The sequence below is a fragment of the Terrapene carolina genome, unplaced genomic scaffold (genome assembly GCF_002925995.2).
Source record: "Terrapene carolina triunguis isolate 2854851 unplaced genomic scaffold, T_m_triunguis-2.0 Scaffold232, whole genome shotgun sequence".
Taxonomy (NCBI): Eukaryota; Metazoa; Chordata; order Testudines; family Emydidae; genus Terrapene; species Terrapene triunguis.
The window spans coordinates 5,628,445-5,655,378 of record NW_020664583.1 but is presented as its reverse complement, the minus strand read 5'-3'; the positions used below and the strand labels follow the sequence as shown (position 1 = coordinate 5,655,378).

General features: G+C 44.5%; 1 protein-coding gene across 1 annotated transcript in view; it reads left to right on the top strand.

Annotated features, from left to right (window-relative positions):
- Positions 1-26,934, top strand: part of IPPK (inositol-pentakisphosphate 2-kinase) — a 93,882-nt gene that overhangs the window by 47,605 nt on the left and 19,343 nt on the right. The window contains exons 3-4 of the mRNA XM_024195658.1: positions 11,059-11,154; positions 15,981-16,047. Of these exons, the coding sequence (XP_024051426.1) occupies positions 11,059-11,154; positions 15,981-16,047 (163 nt within the window). The remainder of the gene's footprint in view (positions 1-11,058; positions 11,155-15,980; positions 16,048-26,934) is intronic.

Here is a 26,934-nt window from a genome sequence, read left to right as displayed (position 1 = left end):
TTAGTACAGAGCCCTGACACGTTTCATGAGGCACTCGAGCATATGGAGGGGGAGTTAGCGAAGAATGGTCTCCATGTTTCATGGTCAAAGACAAAACTGCAAAATCTAGGACCCAGGTCCACCTGTGACTCCAATCACTTTGAACAACAAAACCGTCGAATCAGTTTCCAGCTTTTGCTATCTGGGTTCTATACTTACCAGCTTCTCCAATTCTCACATGGAGGTTCTCCATCGGACTGGCATTGCAACATCTGCCACGGGCCATTTACAATGGATATGGAATCAACATCATCTCAGTATGACAACCAAGTTCAGGATTTATTCGAGCTGTACCCTTCCCATACTGTTGTACGGGTGCGAAACATGGACACTACGCCACGCATACTGGACAAAACTGGAGGTTTTCCACACAAAATGTCAACATTGTATATTGGGCATAAAGTGGAATGACTTCATATGTAATGTGGATGTTTATGGTTGTTTGGGTTTACAGACTACTGGGGTCATTGTCCGCAGGCGGCACCTTAAGCTTTTTGGACATGTTGCAAGGATGCTGCAAGACGTTCCAGCGAACGCCATTCTCCGGGTGGCTTGTAATGTTCGGGATAAAATCCTACCACCCGAGGGATGGCAGCGGCCCAGAGGCAGATTCCCTATTACACTGGTTCATCAAGTCTGTTCTGATGTTGGACTTTCAGGCTGTCAAGCTTTCGCGGTTGAACAGGAACGTACCAAATGGCAAATGATCGCTATGGCCGACTGTTTGGCTAAGCGTAGAAAAAGAATGCTGTCCCAATTTATCACACAACACTCAGTACACTGCTTTGTTTCTAATCAGTAAGGGGGTAATTTGCATAATACAAATAGCCCTGCAGCTGATGGTAATATGCAGATATTAAAACAAACCAACAAAAAAACCCTATTGGATTATGTGAAGACTGGCCAAATAGCCAAGAAGAAGCTCATGTTTTTAATCTTTATATTGAGTGACCCTCCTGTTGGAGGCATTCAGCACTCAACCTTACAAATATTACATTTAAAGAAAAAACATAAAAGGTCTCCCCTTAAAATTGCTGATGTTGTCCTACTAATTACTTAAATGGAAAACTAACTTTGTCTTTCATTTTCTATCCTTTTTCCATTGTTTGTTTTTTGGTTAGTCAGACAATACTCTTGTCAGCAGCTTCCTTTCATTGGTTCTTTATATTCAAACCTGCAGTGTTGGCAGAAAGTTTATTTGCTGCTTTAAAATTCACATGGAGACCATACACTGCTTTTACCTCACCCCTTCTCCTCTGCACACCCCGAACAGTCCTACTTCTTAACTCATCTCACTCTTATTTAAGACTACTGCTTATACTAAATGAATTGCATTATATCCTTCTCCATATCTGTTTTTGTAAGGGAAGGTTTTTTTCATAAAGTTAGTAGAATGATTAATTCTTAAACTAGTGGACATCGGAAATAACTTTATCATGGGTAGTTCATTGACTCAAACCCATTGCAAAAATTCTTCAGGCATCTGAATGTGCCTGAGATTTTGTCAAGCTTAGTAAAATGTAAGTTGAAACCTACTCTCTGTAGTTTGAGAAAGTAAACCCCTCACATAGAATCTGTTGGAGTTGTTTATAATTTGGCATGTTTGTAACTTCAATTTCCAGTTCTATGATGTCCAGTTCAGCAATCCTAACAACCATCAGTTAAAAGTAAAATTTACTCCACTGCCCCTTGTTGAAAAACTTGCATATTAGCTTGGAGTTTTTTGAAATAGTAAAACCACTCCCTTAGTATTCTATGACTTCAGGTTACTATGAGCCAAGATGACAGCGTGGAAAATCACAAAAGACTAGGAAACAACTTGGTCACCATTACTTTTAAATTACTGTGCAAGTTCATCGATTCATAGATTACAAGGCCTGTGAGTAGGGGTGGGAACGATTGTGTTCATGTAGTCTAATTTCTTGTATAACACAGACCATAGGACTTCCCTGAATTAATTCCTGCTTGTCCAATAGCTGTGGATGAACTAGAGAATATCTTTCAGAAAAAAAATCCAAATCTTAATTTAAAAAGGCCAGTAATGGAGAATCCACCATAATTCTTGGCAAGTTGTTTCAATGGTTAATTACTCTCCCTGTTGAAAATTTGTGCTTTATTTATCGTCTGAGTTTGTCTTCCAGGCATTGGGTCTTGTTCTAACTCTGGTAGGTTGAAGAGCCTACTATCAAACTTTGGATTCCAATGTAGGTTCTTACAGACTGTGATCAAGTCACTCCTTAACTTTCTCTTTGTTAAACTAAACAGACTCAAGGAGCTCCATCACTATAAGGCATGTTTTCCAGTTCATCAGTCATTCTTGTGGTTCTTATCTAAACCCTTCTCAATTTATCAACATTCCTCTTGTATTGTGGACATCACTACTGGAATACTGTATCCAGTTCTGATCACACTAGTGCAGAGGTGGGCAAACTACGGTCCGCGGGCCCCTCCTGCCCGGCCACTGAGCTCCTGCCCCGGGAGGCTAGCCCCCGGCCCCTTCCCTGGTGTTCTCCCTTCCCTGCAGCCTCAGCGTGCCCTGCCGCCGGCGCAATGCTCTGGGCAGTGGGCTGCGAGCTCCTGGGGCAGCGCAGCTGCAGAGCCCGGCCTGACCCGGTGCTCTGTGCTGTGCAGCTTGGCTGTAGCGCCGCCAGCCACCGGTGCTCCAGGCCGCGCGGTAAGGGGGCAGGGAGCAGGCGTGTGTGTGTGTTTGGATAGAGGGCAGGGGAGTTCGGGGGGGGAGGTGGATGGGGGCAGGTCACTCAGAGGGTGGGGAACAGGGGGGTTGAATGGGGACGGGTCCCAGGGGGCCAGTCAGGAAGGGGGGGGGGTTGGATGGGGCATGGGGGGGCAGTCAGGGGCAGAGGTTCCGGGGGCAGTCAGGGGACAGGGAGTGGGGTGGTGGATGGGGCAGGGGTCCCTGGGGGGCCGTTGGGGCGAGAAGCAGGGGGGAAAATGGGGGGGGCACACACCCCTCCCCTAACTGGCCCTTCATACAATTTCATAGAATATCAGGGTTGGAAGGGACCTCAGGAGGTCATCTAGTCCAACCCCTGCTCAAAGCAGGACCAATCCCCACACAGATTTTTGCCACAGGTCCCTAAATGGCCCCCACAAGGATTGAACTCACAACCCTGGGTTTAGCAGGCCAATGCTCAAACCACTGAGCTATCCCACATTTCTGAAACCCAATGTGGCTCTCAGGCCAAAAAGTTTGCCCACCCCTGCACTAGTGCCAAATCCAGAGGTAATATAACCTCCTCACTCAAGATTCCCCTCTATATTCATCTGTTATAACCTTGGGCTTCTTACACTCTCCAGGCTCAGGTAACTGTTGTCATCACCATGCTTTGCACTTGGAAATTTTACCTGTGTGTCATCCCTCACTGCTTCTTTATTCCCTGCCCTCAGGATCAGAGTAATCACTAAAACGATGGTAGGTGCTCTTCTAAGGCCACTGCAGGAATACCCAGTCATCAAAGCTTCACTCCAGACTTGATTAGCAAATTCCATTAATTACAAGTAAACCCACAAATTAACTAAGTTACTGTTCATCTATAGTCTAGGCCCTGGGAAGGTGGCATTTATAGTCCCCAGTGAATTAATATCTGGTGCCTTGACATTCCTTTCCTGGCAACTGCAGCCAGGTCCCAGCATAGCCCACCACTAGCCAGCAAATCTCAACTCTGCCTTCCAATGGTCCTCCCCCAACTACTGGAATTTGGACGACTTACCAGCCACAAGGCCTTTAACAAAGTCTTCAGGTGTTACATTATCATCATGTCCACCCACAGATTTTACTTCCCCTACAAATCCTGTACATAAAATAATACTAACTGAACACATTACTTAACATATTCCACAACATCCAAGGATCACATAGTGATTAGTCCTTTTGGTCACAGCATCACACTGGGAACCCATGTTTAGCGGATTATCCACTATGACCCCTGAGGTTTTTTCAGTCACTGCTTTCCAGGATAGAGTACCTCATCCTCTAATATGGCCTACATCCTTTGTTCCTAGATGTATATATTTACATTTCATACAATGGATAACACTTCTACAAATACTGTTTTTCTATGTAGCGAAAGCAAAGGGGAATGGAGTTCTAGTATTCTGTCTTTATTATCCAGACTCTTGTATAGCTTCCATCACAGTAATATCCATGTATATTGTCAAGTTTTAATGTCCCAGTTCATAATCATGACCTGGATGTCATTCTATTGTAGCAGTTACTCCTGAGGGCCTAGTCTGAGTAATCATCACAGGCTTCAGTTTTTTGAAGGGTGTTACCAGTTTTGCCCATTACTTTGGGGTACACTCATTTACTAAGGTTACTCTTTGAGCCGCACTTTCACGCTGCCACCCTCCTATGCCCCTGGACTCAGCAGGCTGGGTCGAGCTGCAGTTTCATGTTACAATTGTACTGGGTAGTAACCCACTTGATGAATAAACCCCACAGGGTTCTGTAATTCTATCAATGTGCTGCTTGTGTCACTTGCATTTTCATACTGAGCTCTACTACTTCCTTCTGCAGGTTCTCTCCCAACGGAGCTATCCTGCAGGACCTAGGTCCCCCAGGGCTGCGTTCCTCCCACCCCAGAAACTAACTCTCTCTCACACTCACACACCCGTCTGAGTGAACCGGGTCAGTCAGCACTCCCAAGCTGACCCCTTATATGACCCTGGACTCAACAGGCTGGGTCGAGCCGCACTTTCACGTTACCATTGTACTGGTAGTAACCCACTTGATGAGCAAACCCCACAAGATTTTTGGGTGCTACAGGGATCTTTAGCTTAGGTAAGGGGAGCGTTGCTGCATAGCAAATGAGGAAGCCAAAAACACAAAAGAGAGAGAGGGAAGGAAGCAATCATCTTAACCATAAAAGTTATTTATTGCCTGGTAATAACCATACAAGGAGAGCCAAACAAAACATAAAATCTAGCTTAAATTTGATTATAAAAGTCAGGTTTAGAAAACTATATCTGATCACACAAGTTAGGGTTAGAAAGCTATACCTAGAGTAGAAAAAAAAATAGAGAGAGAGAGAGAGTTGGGTTTCTCACCACTCCGTGAAGCTTGAACCGGTCGGGGTTCCCAGCTGGTGGTGGTAGCTGAGGGTCCGGAGTGCTGGAGACAGGCAGAGCCCCCAGCACGATCAGTCAGGAGAAGATGAAGTCCCAATGGAACTGATGCAGATTTTGGATCCAGGGATCAGAACCCTTGCTTGAGCCTGGGTAGGGGTTTTTGTAGGGAAACAACAATGGTTCAAGGGAGAATACTAGATTTGTTTATGGGTAAAATCATGGCTCAAGGGAGTATACCAAAGTTGTTTTGTTCAGGCTAGACCAGTGGTCCCCAACCTTTTTGTGACCAGTAACACATTCATGTTTTCAGAAGTGTGTGGCGGGCGCCAACAATTTTTCAAGGCTTATTTTGTATTTGTACATTAAATAATACGAAAAACATCATATTTAATGATAAGAACAAATTTAAAAATTTTATTAAAGTGAATGTTTAAAATGAAATATACACGAGTTAAGAGGCAAGGTACTGTACATCTGGGGTCAGGCTTGGGTTATGGGGGGTTACAGGTATCGTTTGCAAGGATGTAAAGATACATACATATCGCATAACCTGCATAGACCCAGATTGGGGTGCAAGAGTTTTTAAATTGTCACTGGATAAGTGGCTCGGGTACGCCACCCATGGAATGAATGTGTCCTGTGATGTGTTCCGTATAAATGTCTCTGGACCACCTGATGGTGTCGGACACCATGAGCTGTCTCATGAGCCGGGCGTAGCATCGACCAATTCCGCACGCTCTCAGAACCGGCTCGTTATGGGGGTCCCAGGAGCCCAGGGCTCCCACGATCAGGGCGTGTATCTGGACCTCGTAGCCCTGGGCTCTCAGGGTCTCGGCCAGTGGGGTGTACTTCGACGTCTTCCGTGCTCGGGCCTCGTGGAGGTCTGGTGACCGGTTTTCAAAAGTCACCCTTTAAATACTATATGAGTCCAGAGAGAAGAGAGAAGCCGGAGAAAAGCTGCAAGGACAGAGAACGCCGATGCCCACAGTCCCGGAGTACTCTGTCCCCAGCAGGCGTGGGGCCCCGGCTTCTCTCCCCTGCTGGGCACTAGGCAGGCCCCGCTCTAGGTTTTTTGCCACCCCAAACAAAAAAAGTTTTGGCTGCCCCTTACCCCAGCCCTGGGCTCTCTTTCTCCCCCCCCCCCCCCCCCCCAAGTTCTCTCCGGCTTAAGCCGCGGCGCCGCGCCTGCCTGGGACCGAGAACACCGGCGCCTGCAGTCCCGGTGGGCACGGGGCCGCAGCTTCTCTCCCTAGTGCTGGGCACTAGGCGGGCGCACATAAATGCCCCGGCGGGCCCCATGGCGCCCGCAGGCATCACATTGGGGACCACTGGGCTAGACAATAGGAACTGCTCATTCCTGGCTGTAGGCGTTTTTTCCAGGGAGCTCACAATGCATTTAGGCAGCTTCAGTATTTTGGACACCAATAAAGGATTTATTACTAGAATTGGTCTGATCATGCCTGCACACACCCAGCTCAGTAGTTAAACATCTGGAGCAGAGATCCCCCATCCTGCAGTGCTTCCCTGCTTTTCTGGTCCCAGATTTCAGTGCGGTTCTTGCCTTGGAATCTCTGTTCTCCATTCTGTATGCTAAAGGAGATGCCTCCCTGTCCCATCTTTGATGCAGTTGAGGCTAGGGGAGTTGCCTTAATCCTGTCACCCTTGTCCGGAGGGGTTGAGGTGCGTCTCCCACGGCCTTTTCATTGCTTTCTGTAAGTCTTTCTTCTGATCGGTTTTGGTTCAAGCAGAGGTGGCGGGGGGGGGGGGGGAATCTTTCATGAGTCAGACAGGCTGGATACACAGAGCTGACAGGTAACAAGGGCATCTGCAAAATTTCAATTCAGAGTTGTCCCATCAGTTTATAGACTTGTTCTCTTCCCCCCCCCTTTTATAATTGTTACTAGTAAATTGCATACTGATGAACAGAGTATGTACCAGTTATCTGAAATGTGCTTTGGTATTTCAGTGAATAATATGGCAGCAGGAGTGATCGTGTGCATCATCTGTGCAAACACTGCTGTAGCATGTTATGGAATTGAGTTCTGAAGTGGAGCTGATTTTAGCTGGTTTCAGCATTCCATATTTTGGCTGGCAGGCACTGTGATTGTCAGACTGTGGTTTGAAAATCCTTTTTGTATTTTAAATAGGATATTATATAATTTTAATGTTATGACATCCTATTCATTTTTAGAAATGACTAGTTTTTCTTGGAACAGAACTGAAGACTTAATGTTTGACCCTGGAGGAGTTGTTTATCAACTTGAAGACCAAAGCTGTGTACCCAGCTGAGAAACCATGATTTTAGAAGCCCAGTAATTTGACAGCCATGGAAGTTAAGAGACAGAAAAGGCCTTTCTAGGTCATTTGTCTGCAATGGAGGATTGCTTTGTAGGTATCATCTGTCATAAACCTCTAAGCACAGAAATGTGGCCTCTCCTAATGCAAAATATTTTAAAAAGAGGGTGCTGTAACAAAGGGTATTCTTACACGGGTGGGGAGGTATCCTGCTGAGATTTGTTGCCTTCTGACCAACTTTTGTTGTTGTTTGTTCATGAGTCAAGAAACAAGAACTCAATTATCTATTGAGAGGTCATTGTTTAGTACTGAATATTCAATATTGGCTTCTAGTTTTGGTACATTTTCAAGCAAAACAGAGAATATTCCTTTCCTTAAACTTTCCCCAGGCTCACTTGAGCCTCCACAAAAGAACCTAAGGGAGAGCCAACCTCACAGTTGGAAAAAAGAAAATGCAAGGGGTAATGATACTTGAGTTAATTAAATAAGACAAATCTTAATTTTTCTAGAATGACAAAAATGCCACCTGAACACTTTTGCTTCTTTCTCTTCCTACTGGTTATGTAATAGTCTATTATATAATCTTTTTTCATATTGGTAATCCTTTTTGGTTACTGGAAATCAGACTGCTAATACAGATAAGTAAACTCAGGCAGTGTCTACACTACAGAGTTTTGTCGACGAAAGTTATGCCGCTTTAATTAAAGCACTTTAATTAAACCTCTGATGTCCACATTATGCTCCTTGTGTCGGCAGAGCACATCCACATTAGCAGCTCTAGAATTGACACAGAGCAGTACACTGTGGGTAGCTACCCCACTGTGCCACTGGCCACAGGGTGTTTTGGGAAGGGTTTGCAATGCCTCTTGGGGCAGGTACAGTGTCACACAATGCAGGTTTCTCAAGCCTATCGTTCTATGGGCATCCTACTAGATCGCCAGCCGCTTTTCAACTGAAGTGGGTGGGGAAGTGTGTGTGTGTGTGTGTGTGTGTGTGTGTGTGTGTGAGGGGGGAGTGTGTGTGACAGGCACTGTGTATGTGTGGGGGAGACAGAAACAGTGTGTGTTGGGGGAGTGTGTGTCGGTATGCTGTCTCTCAAAGTTCAGACAGCAGCCTGAGCAACCAATTCTGAGGCAGGGGAAGGGGTCATCTTCCCCCCCCGCCCCAAGTTCCCTGTAAGCTGTGCAGCAGCCTATTTAGCGCTGCACAGATGCACAGGGAACCCGTCTGGGCGGGGATCTGCCACGGCCGGAGGAGGGGTGCCCCTTCCCCGGCTCCCAACTCAGCCTGCAGCCCAGACCTGCTGTGGCCGGATCGGGCCCAGCCCCAGAGAGATGCCTATCCTGCTGGGGCCGGGGGAGGGGCGCCTATTCTGCAGCCCCAGAACTCCTGCGGCAGGGAGAGGCACCTTTCCCCGCCAGCCCAGGTGCTGCTGCTGGGAGAGAGTGCTGGGGAGAGTTCTCTCTCCCCGCTGTAGCCCCAGAGCACCCTCCTGCACCCCAAATCCCTCAGCCCCACCCCAGAGCCCGCACCCCCAGCTGGAGCACTCACCCCCTGCACCCCAACCCTCTGCCCCAGCCCCTCATCCCTGGCTCCACCCCAGAGCCCGCACCCCCAGCCCTGAGCTCCCTCCCGCACTCCAAACCCTCAGCCCTACCTCCACCACATTAATTTTGTTATGTGCAAAATTCATTCCGCATGCACATGGGTGGGAAAAATTAGAGGGAACACTGTACTCCCCCTGTCCACATCAGCCCCCAACTCTGCTACAGCACAGCAGTCCCCTCCCCCCCCCCACCGCCGCAGCAGCAGCCCACTCTGCCTGCTGCTGTGTTCCTAGTGCTGGGGAGAGCAGGTTTCCACATTAATGGTTCTGTGATTCCCTTAGAGTTCTCCCACAGCCTCCACGGATACCAGGAGCAGCATCCTCAGCAGCTCTGTGAGCTCTCCATGCTGAGGAATGTCAAAGCTTCCAGGAGTTTTGAAAGGGGAGGGATACATGACTGCATAGCTAGGTGCAGGGCAGCTGAGTTCAAAACAGTGAGCAGAGTGGTCACAGTTGGGATTGTGGGACACTGGGGGAGGCCAGTTATGGCGACATAACGAATGACAGTGTCTACACTGATGCTTTAACTTTGCTGTGAAAAGCTCTATGTCTCTTGTCGAGGTGGTTTTATTTTGCTGCCAAAAGCAGCTTTGTAGTGTATTTGTGTTGTTGGCAAAAGGTAGTGTAGATGAGGCCTCGTATTTGTGTAGTCCATATAAGTTATTTATTGGTTAAGAAGTTTCATTGTGGAAAAACTAAACTAACTAGGTAAGCAGCATTAAATCGTAAAGTTTGTCATCTGTAGAACTGTACATAGGTAAAAGCCTTTTAGTTTTTGCTTCAGAAGTGCTGAAAGCTCTCCCAAAATTAGGATCCTCAGACAGTTTTGAGATTATAAAATTAAACATATTATAGATGAAATGTTAATTCACACTTCACATTGCATTAAAGAAATGCACCAGCTACAGTATCTGATTAATCAGTTAAATAACTTACCCCACTTATTGGCCTGATAACTAAGTTTACCAGACCTAACTGAAAAATGCCTGTATCACTACAGCCCTAACAGTCATGCACACTTCAGTTAAAAAAAAAAAAAAAAAATACACAGCTGTGCACTGTTTATGTAATAAATCTAATCGTAACGTTGTTAATATGTTACAGATTTAATACATTTCTGTATCTGTTTTCTTCTCTCTCTGATGGTATAGTCCCTTTTATCCTTTTCTCTTATGTTCCTTACCATGTGTTCTCTACCTTCTATTTGCTGTTGTCCCTCAGATTTTTCACTCCTCTCTCTTCCATGTCAGTGTAAAAATCCCTTTTTCTCCCCCGTCCTTACTCACAGCCACTCAGATAGTTCCTCATCAGTTTATGCCCACCCTCTTATACATAAGGTTTAAAACCCACAGAAGACTAAACGACAATAAGGGGGTACGTTGTCTAGGGCAACAACTAGGTAAAAGTCAGGTAAAATTAAAGGCTGCTCTCACTCTCAACCCCTCTGTCTGCGGGTAGGAAGGAGTATAATCTCCCTGTTTAACCCACATAGATCCTCCTGGCTGCTGCAAGGGTGGCAGTGACAGTAGAGAGGGGTCTTGGCTAATCTACTCTTTCCCTGTCTTCTTTTTTTCAATCCTCTCATTATCTGCCTTTACTGCTTTTGCTCAGAAATTTCCTAAACATAAGTAGAGGGAAATTGATCTGATTCTTGAAAGTTTTACTGCTACCCATAAGGTTTCAGATAGGAGCAGTGAAATTGATCATAGTACTGTGTATGTCAATATGCAGTTTTTACCAAAGCTATGAGCAGCGGAACAGGCACTTGTGCAGTTTGTCTGCAGACTTAAGGCATTGCTGCATGGATTTACACTTGCTCCATGTTCGGAAACTTCTGTTTGCAACCGTAAGGGCTAGAAACTTACTTTAATTTCAGTGACAGCTTTGGGATCTCCAGAAGTTGATGGCACTTGCCCCCAATTTTTGGAAATTTTCCAAGACAAGTGGATATTTCAAGTGCTGTATATTACTATTATTACTGCATACATTCACAAAGTACTTATGACCATGTACTATTCTTTCTTTTTCAGGCACCAGAGGAAATCTTACGCCACCTGCAAAACATAGTAGACTTCGGAAAACACGTCATGAAACAGTTTTTTGGGGAGAAATATGTTCATTATGGGGTAATCATTTTATCCTTTAACTTACATAGTTTAAGTGCTTATCCGTTAGTCTTTTTAGAAACATTCTATAGGTAAAGTGATTTTGCTTGAAGCAAGGTATGCAGACCTTTTTGTGCGTGTTGTCCATATGAGATGCACAGCTTTGACCAGAGCTCATGTTCTGCACTACATTGTGATCAGATCATTAGATTTTGCCCCATGGATTGAGCCATTGAAGATGATCAGTTTGAAGTATTGGTGGGGGTGGGAGTGAAGCTTTCATGCCTCTAACTTGGTTCATATGTGGAAGCCTCAGCCATCTGAAGTGGCTATGTACCGTTTTGCCACAGATTTAGTGGGAGAGAGAAGAGATCTGGTTACAGCGGTTGCCCTGGATTACAGGGCAATGAGGGCTCTTGTTTCCTGGTGGGCCACATCAAGGTGGCTTCTTAAGACCTCAGACATGAGTAAGACACACAGGAGAGATTTGTGAAGAAAATTAAACCTCTCATTCTGGAATGTTGGTTGTTGAATTAAATATTTTTACCTATGTAAATCTTCCATTTCAGTTGTGAAAGGATAGCATTAATTGACCATCCTCAAGCACATGAGCTTGAGTTTAGAATACTCTACATCTTCATGTCCATAATTACATTAAAAGTGAAGTCCCATTCTGTTTCAATAAGTTTTTATGGCATAGAAGTTACATCCATGAGTTTTTATGGTACCAGACTCAACCTGGTGCTACCTGTTTTCACTGTTTTTTATACTGTGTCATGAATTACTGGGATTGTGGCACATCCAGCTCACTGAAATGAGACAGGGGTCCTGTTGAAAAAATAGTATATGATCATATGTGAAAAATGTGGGAGACAGCTGTATCTTGAACTAATAGTCTGTATCTCTTTCTGTATGATTACTATGATACTCTCTGCTACACTGGAGGCAAAGAGTTAACTCAGTCCTGGGAGGTTTTACACATTACTAGGAAGACAAACTGTGACTTGAATTCAATTGTTGATGCTCATAAAACATCTGTTTCTGAAGTGGGGGGCACTGCCTTTGGGTCAAACTGAGAGGCAGGGATGCAGTCTGCCTCACTGTCAGTCCAAATGCCTGAGGCATGAGGGGCCTACTTAAACTTGCAAGGAAAGATATAGGTTTTGGTAAGATAACATGTATAGGCATTTTTATTTAATTGTTTCCCTCTTTGCTCAAAACAAACTACCATTTATTTAACCAAACTGGTTACTGCATTTTCGTCCTGATCACAAATGCTGAAGGGAAGTCTACCACGGTGGCCATGACCCAACTGGGCCTGCTGAGGACATGGCTGGTGAGGAGGGGTGCTGTGAGCTTGCAATGTAGTCTAAAAGTGGGGTGAATTGGAGGGATTCCACTGTAAGAGAAGTACAGGCCTGTCCCTTGGAAAGGGTACCCGTAGGGTGATTGAGTGAGGGATTGGTGACTGAGTACACCCCTGTGTTCACATCCTAAACACGATTGTAATAATCTTGTACAAAATATGCTGTGTTATATATCATTTGAAAACTAGTAACTCACTGGTCAATAATATCATGGTGAAATTAACGTAGCAACATTACATGTAAAGTTATGAACATAAGCTGAAGTTATGACTGAAATGTGTTTATCAGACAAATCTGGGGAGGAGGCAGACCAGTGTCTCAAAGACAAAGGACAAGGCAACACCTCTAGCCAGGTGTCAGGAAAGTTGATTGGCAATCACTTTCAAGTGGCTATTCTTTGGCAGCAAAGGAGGGCAGAAACAGATGGCTTTGCATTTTAACAAACAGCAGCTTGGAACCTCTTTCACCTCAAGAGCCCATCTCTCTATCCTCACTGCTGGAAGGAACTTTATCTAGGGGTGACTCTCAGGAAAATGCATTTCAGAGGGTGACTGGACTATAAACAAGAGGGGTAAAAACACCCCAGGAATGCTCTCTCACTCTTTCACCTGAGAAGACAAAGGAAATAGTCCTTTGGGGGCTGATCCTGACTTAAAAAATTTGGTCAGCAGTGTTGCTGGGAACCTGTGGCAAGAATTTTACCTTGAACCAAGTCTAGTTTCTTTAGTTACTAGTTTTATCTTCCTTTCTCTTGTAACCATTTCTGACGTCAATGATTTATATTTGTACTCACTTAAAATCTGTCTTTGTAGTTAAACTTATTTTATTCTTTAATCAAAACGAATCCAGTGTTGTGTTTAAACTGAACTGTTTTAGCTGAAGTAGCAAACTGTTGTACATTGACCCCTTACAGGGGCTATGGACCTCTAATAACTGAACTGCCCAGGAGAGGGCTGGACAATGCGGAACACACTTTTTGGGGAAAATCCGGGACTGGGAGCATGTTGGGGGTCACCCTGAAAGTAGTAACCAAGGTTGGTGGAAGCTAATGTGTGGCTGGCAGGCGGCAGCTATACACAGACACTCAGGGTGTTACCTGCAGGCTGGAAGGCTGTTTGTGAGCTAAAGTCTTAGTTACCATGAGCCTAAAAATGCAAAGCTTAGAAGGACCAATTTAAAATCTCTAAAAAATATTAAATAGCCTTTCTAGACACAGTGACACAATTTTAATGTCTCTCATGACCTTCTGGAGCTATAAGTGAAAGCTGTATGTTCAATTCTGAAGGGAGAAAGCTTCCATTTCTATCCTGCTAGGGTTATGAGTTCTGTTACTGTTACATAGGTAAATAATATCCTTTCTGGACCTTGACACAACTTTTGTTGTCAGGAAATTCTATATTTGAGGGCAGAGGAAGGTAAAAACATTTTCTGGTAAGTTGATTTTAAAAAAACAAAACAAAACAAAACCCTGAAATTGCTTAGAATAAATTCCAGTGTAAGAGTATTAATGGTAGGGGGGAAAGTTTAGGTGAGGTAGGATAGTGTTGTGGTTAAGATACTTGACTGAGATTCAGGAGATATGGGATAATTCGTAAGTTGGCTATAGACTAAGTGTTCTTGAGCAATTCACTTAATCTTGCTGCACCTCAGTTCACGGTCTGTAAAATGCGGATGATACTTTCTACTTTACTAGGATATAATGAGGATAAATGTATTACCTTTTGCAAGGTGTTTAGATACTACAGTGACTGGAACCATAAAAATACCAAGATGGAAAAGGATATGATAAAATTACTTAAGACCTGATTCTTCAGTTAAGTCACTTGCATATCATTTCTATGTAAGGAGGGCATGGGGAGCGGCGCGGGTGGGAGAGAAGGGTTATTGCCTCTAAAGATTGGCATTGTCAACTTTATCTATGTTTATATGGATATAAATTTAGAAAAAATTGGCTTTAAACATCATTATTGTTCCACTGGCAGCTTTATGCCTTAGATAAATATAGAAGGAACTAGAACTACCTGTTTTCTTGGCTCTGTCTTGTGAGTAAGCTGCTCATTTTTGTAAAATAAAAGCTCAGTGAAGCTTGCAGTATAAATAGGGCACTAGTTTTACTTTTTATACTGTAGTAAAATCTTGCCTTTAATTAAAAAAGGCAGATTTGGAATATATCTATTGAACAACAAAACAAAAAGCTAAAACATTTAACACAGCTAGGACACAACAGGGACTAATAACTGTTGGCGTCTCTCATACCACATATAGCTAAATCAACTCACAATGGGGGCTGACTTCTGAACACTAGTAACATAAATACATTCCAAAATACAGTATTAAACTCTGCCCACTCCTCAAGTCTACCTTTAGTATAGCCCAGTCTCTCTTGATGTGGAAGAGGAGACACAAATGTAGTAAACCCTAAATCTAAACTGCCAAATTAGGGAAAATGTTGTATTTGAAACTTTGTGGAATTACAATTCAAGTGGACTGTGCAAATGGTTTTAACGCAACCATTTCAGTAAAATAAGAGAATACTATTATATTATGAGATGATGCACAAACTCCAGATTGTAGCCATTCATGCAAGAGAATTAGAGTACCCCTCTAATACTTATTAGCACAAGGTCAGAGATGCAATTTTCTTTTATTATAATTGAGATAATGCAATTATGAATGGAACCCTGCCCGACCCGCTGATACTTAATCTATCGTCTAATCTATCGTAATCTATCGTTTTTGACTTCAAACTTGTTTTTTAAGCATGGGCTGCCCAGCCTGTTTCCCAGTGTGGCATGTTGGAGGAAGGGGTCTCTTCTTCACCCAGCCCTGCCCTCTTTTTCTACAGAAGGATGGTTAATCTTCAAAATGTCTGGCTTCTTTTTGCTCTTTTTCTGGCTGATGAATTTAGCCTGGGAGAGCCTAATATTTTTAGACTTGTAATCCATTGCCTCTTTATTTCAATTCTTTGATAACTGAGTTGCTTCCATGAGTGAGGAGATCAGATCTAGTTACACTACAATCTAGAAGTTCCTGGGCTCTATTTGGTTGCTGTGCTAAATCCTTAAATACAAGAACTTTGCCAGTTTATAAGTATAAGTTTATAAGTACAAAGACAAACTGATTTGTTACTTTCAGAAAATGCATAATGTTCCTGTAGTGGCATGAAACTGACAAACTGGCGAAGGGCTTTTTCTGTGTCTCATGCCAGGATATGGTATTGCTTATCTGGTCTCCTCAGACACTCAGGGTAAGATGAAACTTGTACTGTTTTATAGGATTGAATAACAAACAAAACTCTCAACCAAACAAATGGCTTGTTATCAACTGAACTGCAGTGAACTTATGTAACGTTTTGACCCACTTCGTTGACACCCATCCAAAATTTTATGTATTTTTGTGTATTTCCATGTAACATTTTATTTTAAGATATTTCCTTTTAAAAGAACCTGTCTGTTAAAATATTAAAATTTTGTGTTTTAGGAAGTTGTTCAGCTACCTTTGGACTTTGTAAAACAGCTTTGTTTAAAGATCCAGTCTGAGAGGCCAGGTAAGGATCCCATTGCTATAATTAAGATTCTTGCATTCAACTATAAAATGTTCAGTTAAATTGCATGAGAAAAATTTTATTTCTAAAATCTGAGAAGGAAAAGTTTTTTGATAAGTTAAATATCATTTAATCATTGCTGTTGCCTAGTACTTAAAGGGACACTGTCAACTTGAAAATCAGACTGCTTGGAAATGTTGTATCTATTGTAACTAAATTACTATCCATGAAAAAAACACGAGGGAGAAATTGTTTGTTTGTTTAACATGTGCATTTGTAAGCACTTTGTGTAGACAGGTTTTTTTCTTTGCTGAAAAGACCTTTACAAATAGTAATGGGAACAGAAAACCCGTTTTCCATTTTTGTAATGGAATTAAAAAAAATGTGGACATTTAAAGGTAACTGTGCCTTGGAGTTGGTTAGTTTCAAAAATTGCAAGTAGATGTTTGTTTTCAATACTTTCGTTTGAGGCTAGACATTGATAATATCTTACGTAGTTTTGTTTCTGCTTTACTAGTGAAAAAGTATTTTATGTAAAATGAACCAGAATGTGGAAGTTGACTTGTATCTATTGTCACCCATAACTTGGCATTCATTTACTAAGAAGCTTGAGTTTTGAACCCTTTATCTGTAGTCTGCATGAAAACTGAATCATAAGTGTTGTTCAGCTTCCTTGTTTCCACAATGAAATAGTATGACGCTTGAGAAGTAGATTTTCCTAGAAAACTCATCATATGTCATATTCTAATCCCTACAGGGGAAAATTTAAAAAATATCCCACTTCTTACTGATTCCTCTTAGGCTCTTGGGTTTTGACTAGTGCAGTCCCCTGGGGAATGATATGATACTAAAGTCTATGTAAGATAAGACATTATACTTTATGGTGCCTTCAATCCAGAAGAACTGGAATTGCTTTACAGATTAAGTACAGGACTCTCTGTACTGTGTTGCTGAAATAGATCCACCACTGGGGGTGGAATACAAAGCACAGTTTAACAGTGCCAGTAATACTACACAATAGTATTAATTAGCCTGGGAAATGAATAATTTAACTGAAATTACAGGAGAAATGATGGTAGGCTGCATTAGTTACTAGAATTGGAATTTAGCCAGGATGATGGGATCTAATCCTCTCATTTCTAAGGGGGGTGCCCACACACTCAGAGCTCTCAGAATTTTCTTCAGAGTTCCTATCCTTGCACTGACTGATACTGTGGGCTTGTGGACTACTGGGGTAAGTTGACCTAAATTACGCTACTCCAGCTACATGAATAACGTAGCTGGAGTTGACGTAGTTTAGGTTGACTTATCCCAGTGTTTTCACTGTGCTGCGTTGACAGGAGATGCTCTCCGGTTGACTTACCTTACTCTTCTTGGGGAGCTGGAGTACCAGAGTCGACCGGAGAGCGCTCCGCTGTCGATTTAGCGGGTTTTCACTAGACCCGTTATATTGACACCATCTGCATCGATTGCAGCAGTGTCGATCTCTCTGGTAGTGAAGACAAGTCCTGAGTCTTAGTTATAAGACACTACCACATGCTATGGTTGTATGACAGCTTGATGAGGTCAAGTTCAAGTTGGGAAAGCAGTTTTGTTTTTAACAGGGAAATATTTCCAATCAAACCTCAATGGCTTTAGAAGTTTTTCATACAGTATATCTTTCTAAAAAGACCACCTAATTTAGGTGGGAATCACTGATGCTTGAGATTTATGGGTCAGTGTCCCCCATCTGGCATGAGGTTTCTACTCACAAGTCCTTCATATTAAAGCCAGTCAGAAAGGCAGTAGGTTTCCCTGGATATACAAGGCTTGCTTTTGACTCTCGCCCATCCCAGCTGAGTATGCAACATCTACTTGACTTGAAGCTAGCGATATTGCCATTTTTGACTTTTTTCAGTGTTCTGATGTATTTTAATGTACTCAAGTCTTCTTCAGTTTTCTTCTGATTGTGTATTTTTCCTTGTTATTACACCAGTATTTTCTTTTTGATCTGCTTGCAACAAACCTTCAAACAATTTAGTGTTTGTTCATTAGATTAAAGTAATTAAGCTAATCTTTGTAGAATTTACTCCTTTGTCATCCTTCCCCCTCCTTAAAGCAAAGGATTTTTGTAGTTTTTGTTGAAAGCTGTATTTCAGTGGCTGTGCTTTCAGTTGGAAGAATCATAGGACTGGAAGGGACCTCAAGAGGTCGTCTAGTCCAGTCCCCTGCACTCATGGCAGGACTAAGTATTATCTAGACCAGTGGTCTCCACAGGGCCGCCCAGAGGATTCAGGGGACCTGGGGTCTTCGGCGGCAGGGGGCCCCCGCCGCTGAATTGCCGCCGAAGACCCGGCACTTCGGTGGTGGGTCCCGGGCCGGAAGGACCCCCCCCCGCTGCCGAACTGTCGCCGAAGACCTGGAGCAGAAGAAGCTTGGGGGGTTCGGGCCCCACGAGAGTTTTCCGGGGCCCCTGGAGCGAGTGAAGGACCCCGTTCCAGGGCCCCCGAAAAACTCTCGTGGGGGCCCCTGTGGGGCCCGGGGCTTGGGGCAAATTGCCCCACTTGTCTCCTCGCCCCCCCCCCCCCCCGGGCGGCCCTGGGTCTCCAATCTTTTTACGCCCAAGATCACTTTTTGAATCTAAGGGCAACCCAGGATCTACCCCACCCCTTCCCCGAGGCCCTTCCCCTTCCCCAAAGCCCCGCCCGGCTCGCTGTCCCCTACCCTCACTCACTTTCACTGGGCTGGGGCAGGGGTTTGGGGTTTGGGAGGGGGTGCGGGCTCTGGGCTGGGGCCGAGGGATTTGCAGTGTGGGAGGGGGCTCTGGGCTGAGCCTGGGGCACAGGGTTCGGGTGCAATGTGCGGGCTCTGGGCTGGGGCAGAGTGTTGGGGTGCAGGCTCTGGAGGGGGGGTCAGGGCTGGAGCGGAGTGTTGAGGTGCAGGAAGGGGTTTGGGGTGCTAGTCTGGGAGGGGGCTCAGGGTGGGGTTTGGGGTGCAGGAGGGGATATGGAGTACTGGCTCCAGGAGGGGGCACAGGGATAAGGGTTAGGGTGCAGCCTCCCACTGCGCAGCACTTACTTCTGGCGGCTCCTGGTCGGCGGTGGGCGCAGTGAGGCTAAGGCAGGGTCCCTGCCTACCCTGGCCCCACACCGCTCCTGGAAGGGTCCAATGCGCCCCTGCAGCCCCTGGGGGAGGTGGTGGGGGGCCCATGGCTCTGCGCGCTGCCCCTCTCTGCAAGAATTGCCCCTACAGCTCTCCCGGCCAATGGGAGCTGTGGAGGCGGTGCTTGCAAGCAGGAGCAGCACGCAGAGGGAGATCCCTGGCCGCTTCCGTGAGCGGGCGTGGGGCCGGGGTAGGCAGGGAGTCTGCCTCAGCGGCAGCCACACTGCACCGCTAGAGATCACAATCGACTTGCCCAGTCGATCATGATCGACCGGTTGGTGACCACTCAGCTAGACCATTCCTGACAGGTGTTTGTCTAACCTGCTCTTAAAAATCTCTAATGATGGAGATTCGACAACCTGCCTAGGCAATTTATTCCAGTGCTTAACCACCCTGACAGTTAAGAAGTTTTTCCTAATGTCCAACCTAAACTTCCCTTGCTGCAATTAAAGCCCATTGCTTCTTGTCCTATCCTCAGAGGTTAAGGCCACCTTTTTGCTGCGGTTGTTTTCTGTGGACTCTCAGCCTGGACTTCAGGAAGTTTCTGCTGCTTTGGAGAGGGCTTCTGTAGGAATTTACTGTTTGTTTTGGAAGCGTGATGTCCGTGTGAATCCTACTATAGGTGCACGTGTGCAACATGCATGTGAGATCATAGTATTTTGGATGGTTATATCCATCAGGACAGCGCATGTCCCTTCTGCCTCCTCATTCGCATTCAAAAGCATTCTCCCTCGACCCTCCATTTGATCACTCCTTCTGCCTATGGCAGCAAGACAGAACCTAATAAGTATCTGACCTGCTATTCTTTAGTTACAGTGAAATTATTCAGCATTCTCTACTAGCTGTACGAAACTACAACAAAAGGAACTCAACCCATCTGAATTGATTTCTGATGGTCGGATGCTCCTGTATGGGGTGGCACAACCTCAGCTGCCCCTGGCAGACTGAGTATTCGAGCTTCAAACCCTGGTACTGAGAGTGCCATAATCTCAGTGCTGCCCTCACAAGAAATCTGTTCCTTCTCATCATCACCAGGACATACCTACCTCTATTCCCCATACTTTGTTTATCCCAAAAAGAAAGGGAGCGGGGAGAGCTTCATCCTCTCCTAGAGCTGAGGGGACTCAACAAGTATATGTGCCATCTCAAGTTGTGGATGGTAACGTTTGCCTCAATCTTTCCATCTCTTCAGGCTAAAGACTGGTTCATGGTTCTCAACTTGCAGATCCATGCTTCCATGTACCCATGCTTCCTGATCACAGGAAGTACATCAGATTCACATTGGGTCTAACCAATACCAGTACACTGCCATTCAGACTCCTTACAGCACCAAGAGTCTTCATGAAATGTCTAACGGTGGTAGCAGCACATTCAGAGACAGGGCATCCATGTCTGTCCGTATTTAGATGATTGGCTGATCAGAGGCAAGTCCCAGAAGGAGACTGCAACAGCCCTAGAGTGTGTGCTCTCATTGTTCACCCAGCTAAGCTTCCTTGTGAACTAAGAGAAAATATCTCAACCCATTACAGATGATATAGTTCACAGGGGCTATGATCAGCTCTCAACTGGCAAAAGTCTGTCTCCCCGAGGACGTGTTCCAGTCCAGTTGATAATAGATTACCCAAAGGCAAGTCCAGTTAAGATGGTACTTACTTATCCCAGGACTACTAGGCTACATGTTGGTGTATATACGTGATGCCATTTGTCCAGCTTCACCTGTGGCTCCTATAACTTCATGTGGTGTCAGGACCTCAGCTGAAGAAGAGGGTCACAGTCTCAGCTCAAGCAAGAACCTAGTTGGTGGTTATACTTCAAGAATGCCTGAAAGGAAATTTGATTCTCTGTAATCTCTCTGACAGTGACATTCTTCATGGATGCATTAGGAACTGGGTGGGGACCCCATCTGAGCCACTTGCAGATGCAAGGCACCTGATCCCAGGACATCTTGAATCTCCACATAAACTTCCTGGAGCTCAGGCCCGTGATACTGGCTTGTGTGGCACTCCTACCCATCCTACGGAACTCCATGGTGAAGATATTGACAGACAATACATCTGCAATGAGCTACATAGATAAGCAGGGAGGAGTTGGTTCATCACCCCTCTGCCAGGAAGCAATCAAGCTATTGATGTGGTGTCATCAACATAGAATAACCCTATAGGCTCTGCGCCTTTTGGGAGTCAGCAACAGCCTGGCATACTACTTCAGCAGGCATTTAGTAACCCAACCACTGGTGGTCACTGGAGAAGTCCATCATATGGCCAATATTCTGTCAAGGGGGGATTCCCACAATAGATCTTTTCTCCATCAAATACCCAGGATTTGCTTCAGAGGAGGCATGAGCCTGGGTTTGTTGCCAGAGGCATTCCTGCTACAGTGTACTCAGGCCTCTTTTTATATGTCATTCCATAGTCCCCCCGACCCCAAGGTGACATCCAAGGCCACAGTAATCCTTTTTACTGGTTGAGGATAGTTACGTCTGTCAGACCTATTGCAGATTTGGCCTCTCAACTATTTCCCAGCCTGTCTGAACATAATATTCCAGGATTGTGGTCAGATACTGCATCTAGACCTGCAGTCATTGCAACTGAAAGTTGGATCGTGGTTGGTTGAGCACTACTGCTAAGAATTTCATTAATTTGTTAGGAGCAGTCTCCCAGAGCAAAAAGCCATCCACAAGGAAGACCTGTTCCTCAAAATAGAAAAGGTTTTTCGTACGGACAGTGCAACACAATCAATGTCCAGAAGAGGCACTGATACTGAGGATCCTTGACTACTTGCTGCCCTTGAAGCATGTGGATCTAGTGGTCAGCTTCCAAGATCCACCTCACAGCAATATTGGCGAGTTGTGCTCATTTTTCTCAGTTCTCTTACTTGACAGTACCCATCGTACCTGTGCAATGTTCTTTCTGGTTACTGTCACCTTAGCAAGGTGGGTCAGTGAACTCCAAGCCCTCATGGTTGGAGCTCCCTATAAATTCTTTCATAGAGAGACAGTTATGCTCTGATCACATTTCAAGTTCCACCATAAGGTGGTTGCAGAATTCCACCTGACCCAGTCAATCTTCCTCTGCCTTCTTCCCAAATCTCCACAGGGGGGAAAAGAAACGACATACACTGCATGCCTCCAGAGCCTTACTCTATTACACTGACAAGATCAAGCCTTTTAGTTTGTCTCCTCACCTCTTTGTAGCCATAATCTGACCAAGTCCATCTAGTCACAGATTCTCTAAACGGATCACACGTATTTCCATTTTATCAGATAGCTAGGGAATATCTCTCTCTGAATGTTGTGACTATCTCCGACAGAGCACAGACAGCATCTTCAGCCTGCTTCAGGAGTGTACAGTACCTGAGATCCGCAAGGCAGCAAAGTGGAGCCACCCAGTGACCGTAATCTAACATCATGCTCTTGACTTAGCAACTAGATCAGACGCCACATTTGGGAGATCAGTGCTTCGTTCATTATTTGACTAATGAAGCTGAAACTCCTCATTCCCACCATCCAGTGAGAAGACTGCTTTCCCGTCACCTACAGTGGGATCCATACTGATGCATACTCAAAGAACGAATAGTTACCCTACAGCAGGGGTTTTCAAACTGGGGGTTGGGACCCCTCAGGGGGTCACGAGGTTATTACATGGGGTGTCGTGAGCTGTCAGCCTCTACCCCAAACCCTGCTTTGCCTCCAGCATTTATAATGGTGTTAAATATATATTTCACATAGAGGCTTGCTATGTGAAAGGGGTCACCAGTACAAAAGTTTTGAGACCCACTGCCCTACAGGGACTGTGGTGGTTTGACTGCAGTTAGTGTGGATTCCACAACTTGCCCTCTCTCCCCATTTTTCAGAGTCCTCCCAATTGCGGATTGCAAGGGAATGACAGAGGGTGTCAGGGGCTGCCTCCTTTGTGTCCTCGCATAGGAACACAAGGAGATTCTAAATCTTTTCATTGGGGCAGATCTTGCACACAGGAGACTCTTGTACACACAGGGGGATCCATGCTGTTTACATCATCTCCATCACAGTTACTCTGCAGAGTAAGTAATAGTTCAGTCTTTTACACGGATAAAGCATTAGCATGGTTGGGCAATTAGGAAAAGCTTCCTAACTGTCAGGGTGGTTAAGCACTGGAATAAATTGCTTAGGGAGATTGTGGAATCTCTAATATTGGAGATTTTTAAGAGCAGGCTAGGCAAACACCTGTCAGGGATGGTCTAGATCAGGGAAAGGCAAACTACAGCCCACGGGCTGGATATGGCCTGTCAGGGCTTTCAATCTGGCTCGCGGGATTGCCTGCCCTGCCCCCGCGCCGCTCCTGGAAGCGACCGGCACCACGTCCCTGTGGCCCCTGCAGAGGGCTTGGGGGAGGGCAGAGAGCTCCATGCGCTGCCCTCGCCTGCAGGCACTGCCCCCCGCAGTAGGAATAGGGAACTGCAGCCAATGGGAGCTTTGGGGGTGATTTCCACAGGCAAGGGCAGCGTGTAGCAGAGCTGCCTGCCCCACCCCACCCCACCCCCAGGAGCCACTGCCAAACATGCTGGCCACTTCCGGGAGTGGGGGCAGGGCAGGCAGGGAGCCTGCCTTAGCCCCGCTGCGCACTGCTGCCACCCCGGAGCCGCTCGAGGCAAGCGGCGCTGGGCCAGAGCCTGCACCCCTGCCCTGAGCCCCCTCCCGCATTCCACACCCCAGCCCCCTGCCGTGAGCCCCCTCCTGCACCCCGCAGCCCTCCTGCATCCCAATCTCTTGCCCTGAGCCCCTTCCTGCACACCACAGCCCCTCCCACATCCCATCCTCCTGCCCCAACCCTACATTCATGGTCCTGCATACAATTTCCCCACCCAGATGTGGCCCTTGGGCCAAAAAGTTTGCCCACCCCTGGTCTAGATAATATTTAGTCCTGCCATGAGTTCAGGGGACTGGACTAGATGACCTCTCGAGGTCCCTTCCAGTCCTATGATTCTATTATATTATTCCGGCACAAACAATATGTACTTGACTGGAGTATGAAGACAGTACTTCTGAAACAGAGATCTGCATAATCACTGAGTAGTAAGATAAATTTGTTAGTAATGGTATTAGTCTATTGGCAGGCATGTTAAATTCCAAGCAGTAAAAGTTTCTTGCTAGGAATATCCTTTGGTATAACTGGTCTAGATTTTTCTGTTTGCTTTCTTTCCAAGTTTACTACAAATCCTTCTCCACTAATCTTAGTAATGCTGGCAGCACTTGTGAAGAGATGTTTTAACTAGGGCTGTCGATTAATCGCAGTTAACTCACACGATTAACTTAAAAAAAATTAACTGCAATTAAATTTTTTTATCACGATTAATCGCACTGTTAAACAAGAGAATACCAATTGAAATTTATTAAAGATTTTTGGATGTTTCAAATTTTCAAATATATTGATTTCTATTACAACACAGAATACAAAGTGTACAGTGCTCACTTTATATTATTTTTTATTACAACTATTTATACTGGGGGGAAGGATAGCTCAGTGGTTTGAGCATTGGCCTGCTAAACCCAGGGTTGTGAGTTCAATCCTTGAGGAGGCCACTTAGGGATTTGGGGCAAAATCAGTACTTGGTCCTGCTAGTGAAGGCAGGGGGCTGGACTCAATGACCTTTCAAGGTCCCTTCCAGTTCTAGGAGATAGGATATCTCCATTAATTTATTTTTATTTTATTTTTTATTTTTACTGCAAAAATGATAAACAAAAGAAATAGTATTTTTCAATTCATCTCGTACAAGTACTGTAGTGCAATCTCTTTATCATGAAAGTGTAACTTACAAATGTAGATTTTTGTTTGTTTGTTACATAACTGCACTCAAAACCAAAACAATGTAAAACTTTAGAGCTTACACGTCCACTCAGTCCTACTTCTTGTTCCGCCAATTGCTAAGACAAACAAGTTTGTTTACATTTACGGGAGATACTGCTGACTACTTCTTATTTACAATGTCACCTGAAAGTGAGAACAAGTATTCACATGGCACTTTTGTAGCTGGTGTTGTGAGGTATTTACATGCCAGATATGCTAAACATTCATATGCCCCTTCATGCTTTGGCCACCTTTCCAGAGGCCATGCTTCCATACTGATGATGCTTGTTTAAAAAAATGTGTTTGTTTAAATTTGTGACTGAACTCCTTGGGGGAGAATTGTATGTCTCCTGCTCTGTTTTACCCACATTCTGCCATATATTTCATGTTATAGCAGTCTTGGATGATGACCCAGCACATATTCGTTTTAAGAACACTTTCACAGCAGATTTGACAAAACGCAAAGAAGGTACCAATGTGAGATTTCTAAGGATAGATACAGCACTCGACCCAAGGTTTAAGAATCTGAAGTGCCTTCCAAAAATCTGAGAGGGACAAGGGGTGGAGCATGCTTTCAGATGTCTTAAAAGAGCAACACTCCGACGTGGAAACTACAGAACCCAAACCACCAAAAAAGAAAATCAGTCTTCTGTTGGTGGCATCTGACTCATGATGATGAAAATGAACATGCGTCGTTCTACTCTGCTTTGGATCGTTATCGAGCAGAACACATTATCAGCATGGACACATGTCTTCTGGAATGGTGGTTGAAGCATGAAGGGACATATGAATCTTTAGCGCATCTGGCATGTAAATATATTGCGATTCCGGCTACAACAGTGCCATGTGAACGCCTGTTCTCACTTTCAGGTGACGTAAACAAGACGTGGGCAGCATTGTCTCCTGCAAATTGTAACCAATATTGTTTGTCTGAGCGATTGGCTGAATTAGGACTGAGTGGACTTGTTGGTTCTAAAGTTTTACATTGTTTTATTTTTGAATGCAGTTATTTTTTGTACATAATTCTACATTTGTAAGTTCAACTTTCGTTATAAAGAGCTTGCACTACAGTACTTGTATTAGGTGAATTGAAATACTATTTTTTTTGTTTTTTACAGTGCAAATCAGGGTGGATTTGATTTAAATCATGATTTAAATCACTAGTCAGGAAGACTCTATTTAATCCTGGATTTATACATAAAAGTGCATTCTTGTTTGTTGTTATAACCTTAATACATATTCTTCACAACTCAGAGATAGATGAGACCCAAACTGGGTCTCTTTTACGGTCTGCTGCCATTACAGGTTTTTCCTTCTAGTGAGAGAATAGTATGGTAGGTCTCAAATCAATGAAGGCTACACTCAGAAAGACCTCAAGACTTCTGGAATATGCTGCTCAAACAGTTTCACTTTTATATCTACTGCCTGTCCCTCCCTTCTCACGTTTATCTCCAGACTTCTTCTCCTTGTCCAGATCTATTCCGCCCCCAACAATCTTCTATTCATTGAACTTTTTGAAACTTTGCACTTGTAAAGAGAGGTAAGGGACTGACTGTGTGTACACAAATTTGCAAAGGGACAATAGGGTTGAGGTCTGTTATTTCTCACCTCTATACATTATTTATTTATTTAAAAACATTTTTGCTGTTAACATGCATGTTATCTCTGGAAACACTAATCCACAGTTTGAGAACTGCAAAACTAAGAGTCTCTGGTGGTATCTTCTAGACCGAGCACTGAGTCCCATTGGGTAGATAGAAAGATTAACCTATAGAGAAGCCCCTTGAGCTCCATAAGATTGGGTCCCTAATCCATGAACTATTGGAACTCATTTACAAAACTTTTCTTAAATATTACATGAATATATTGTCTCATACTATAGAATTAGAATTTATAATCCCTATTCCATGATGAGATATCTTTG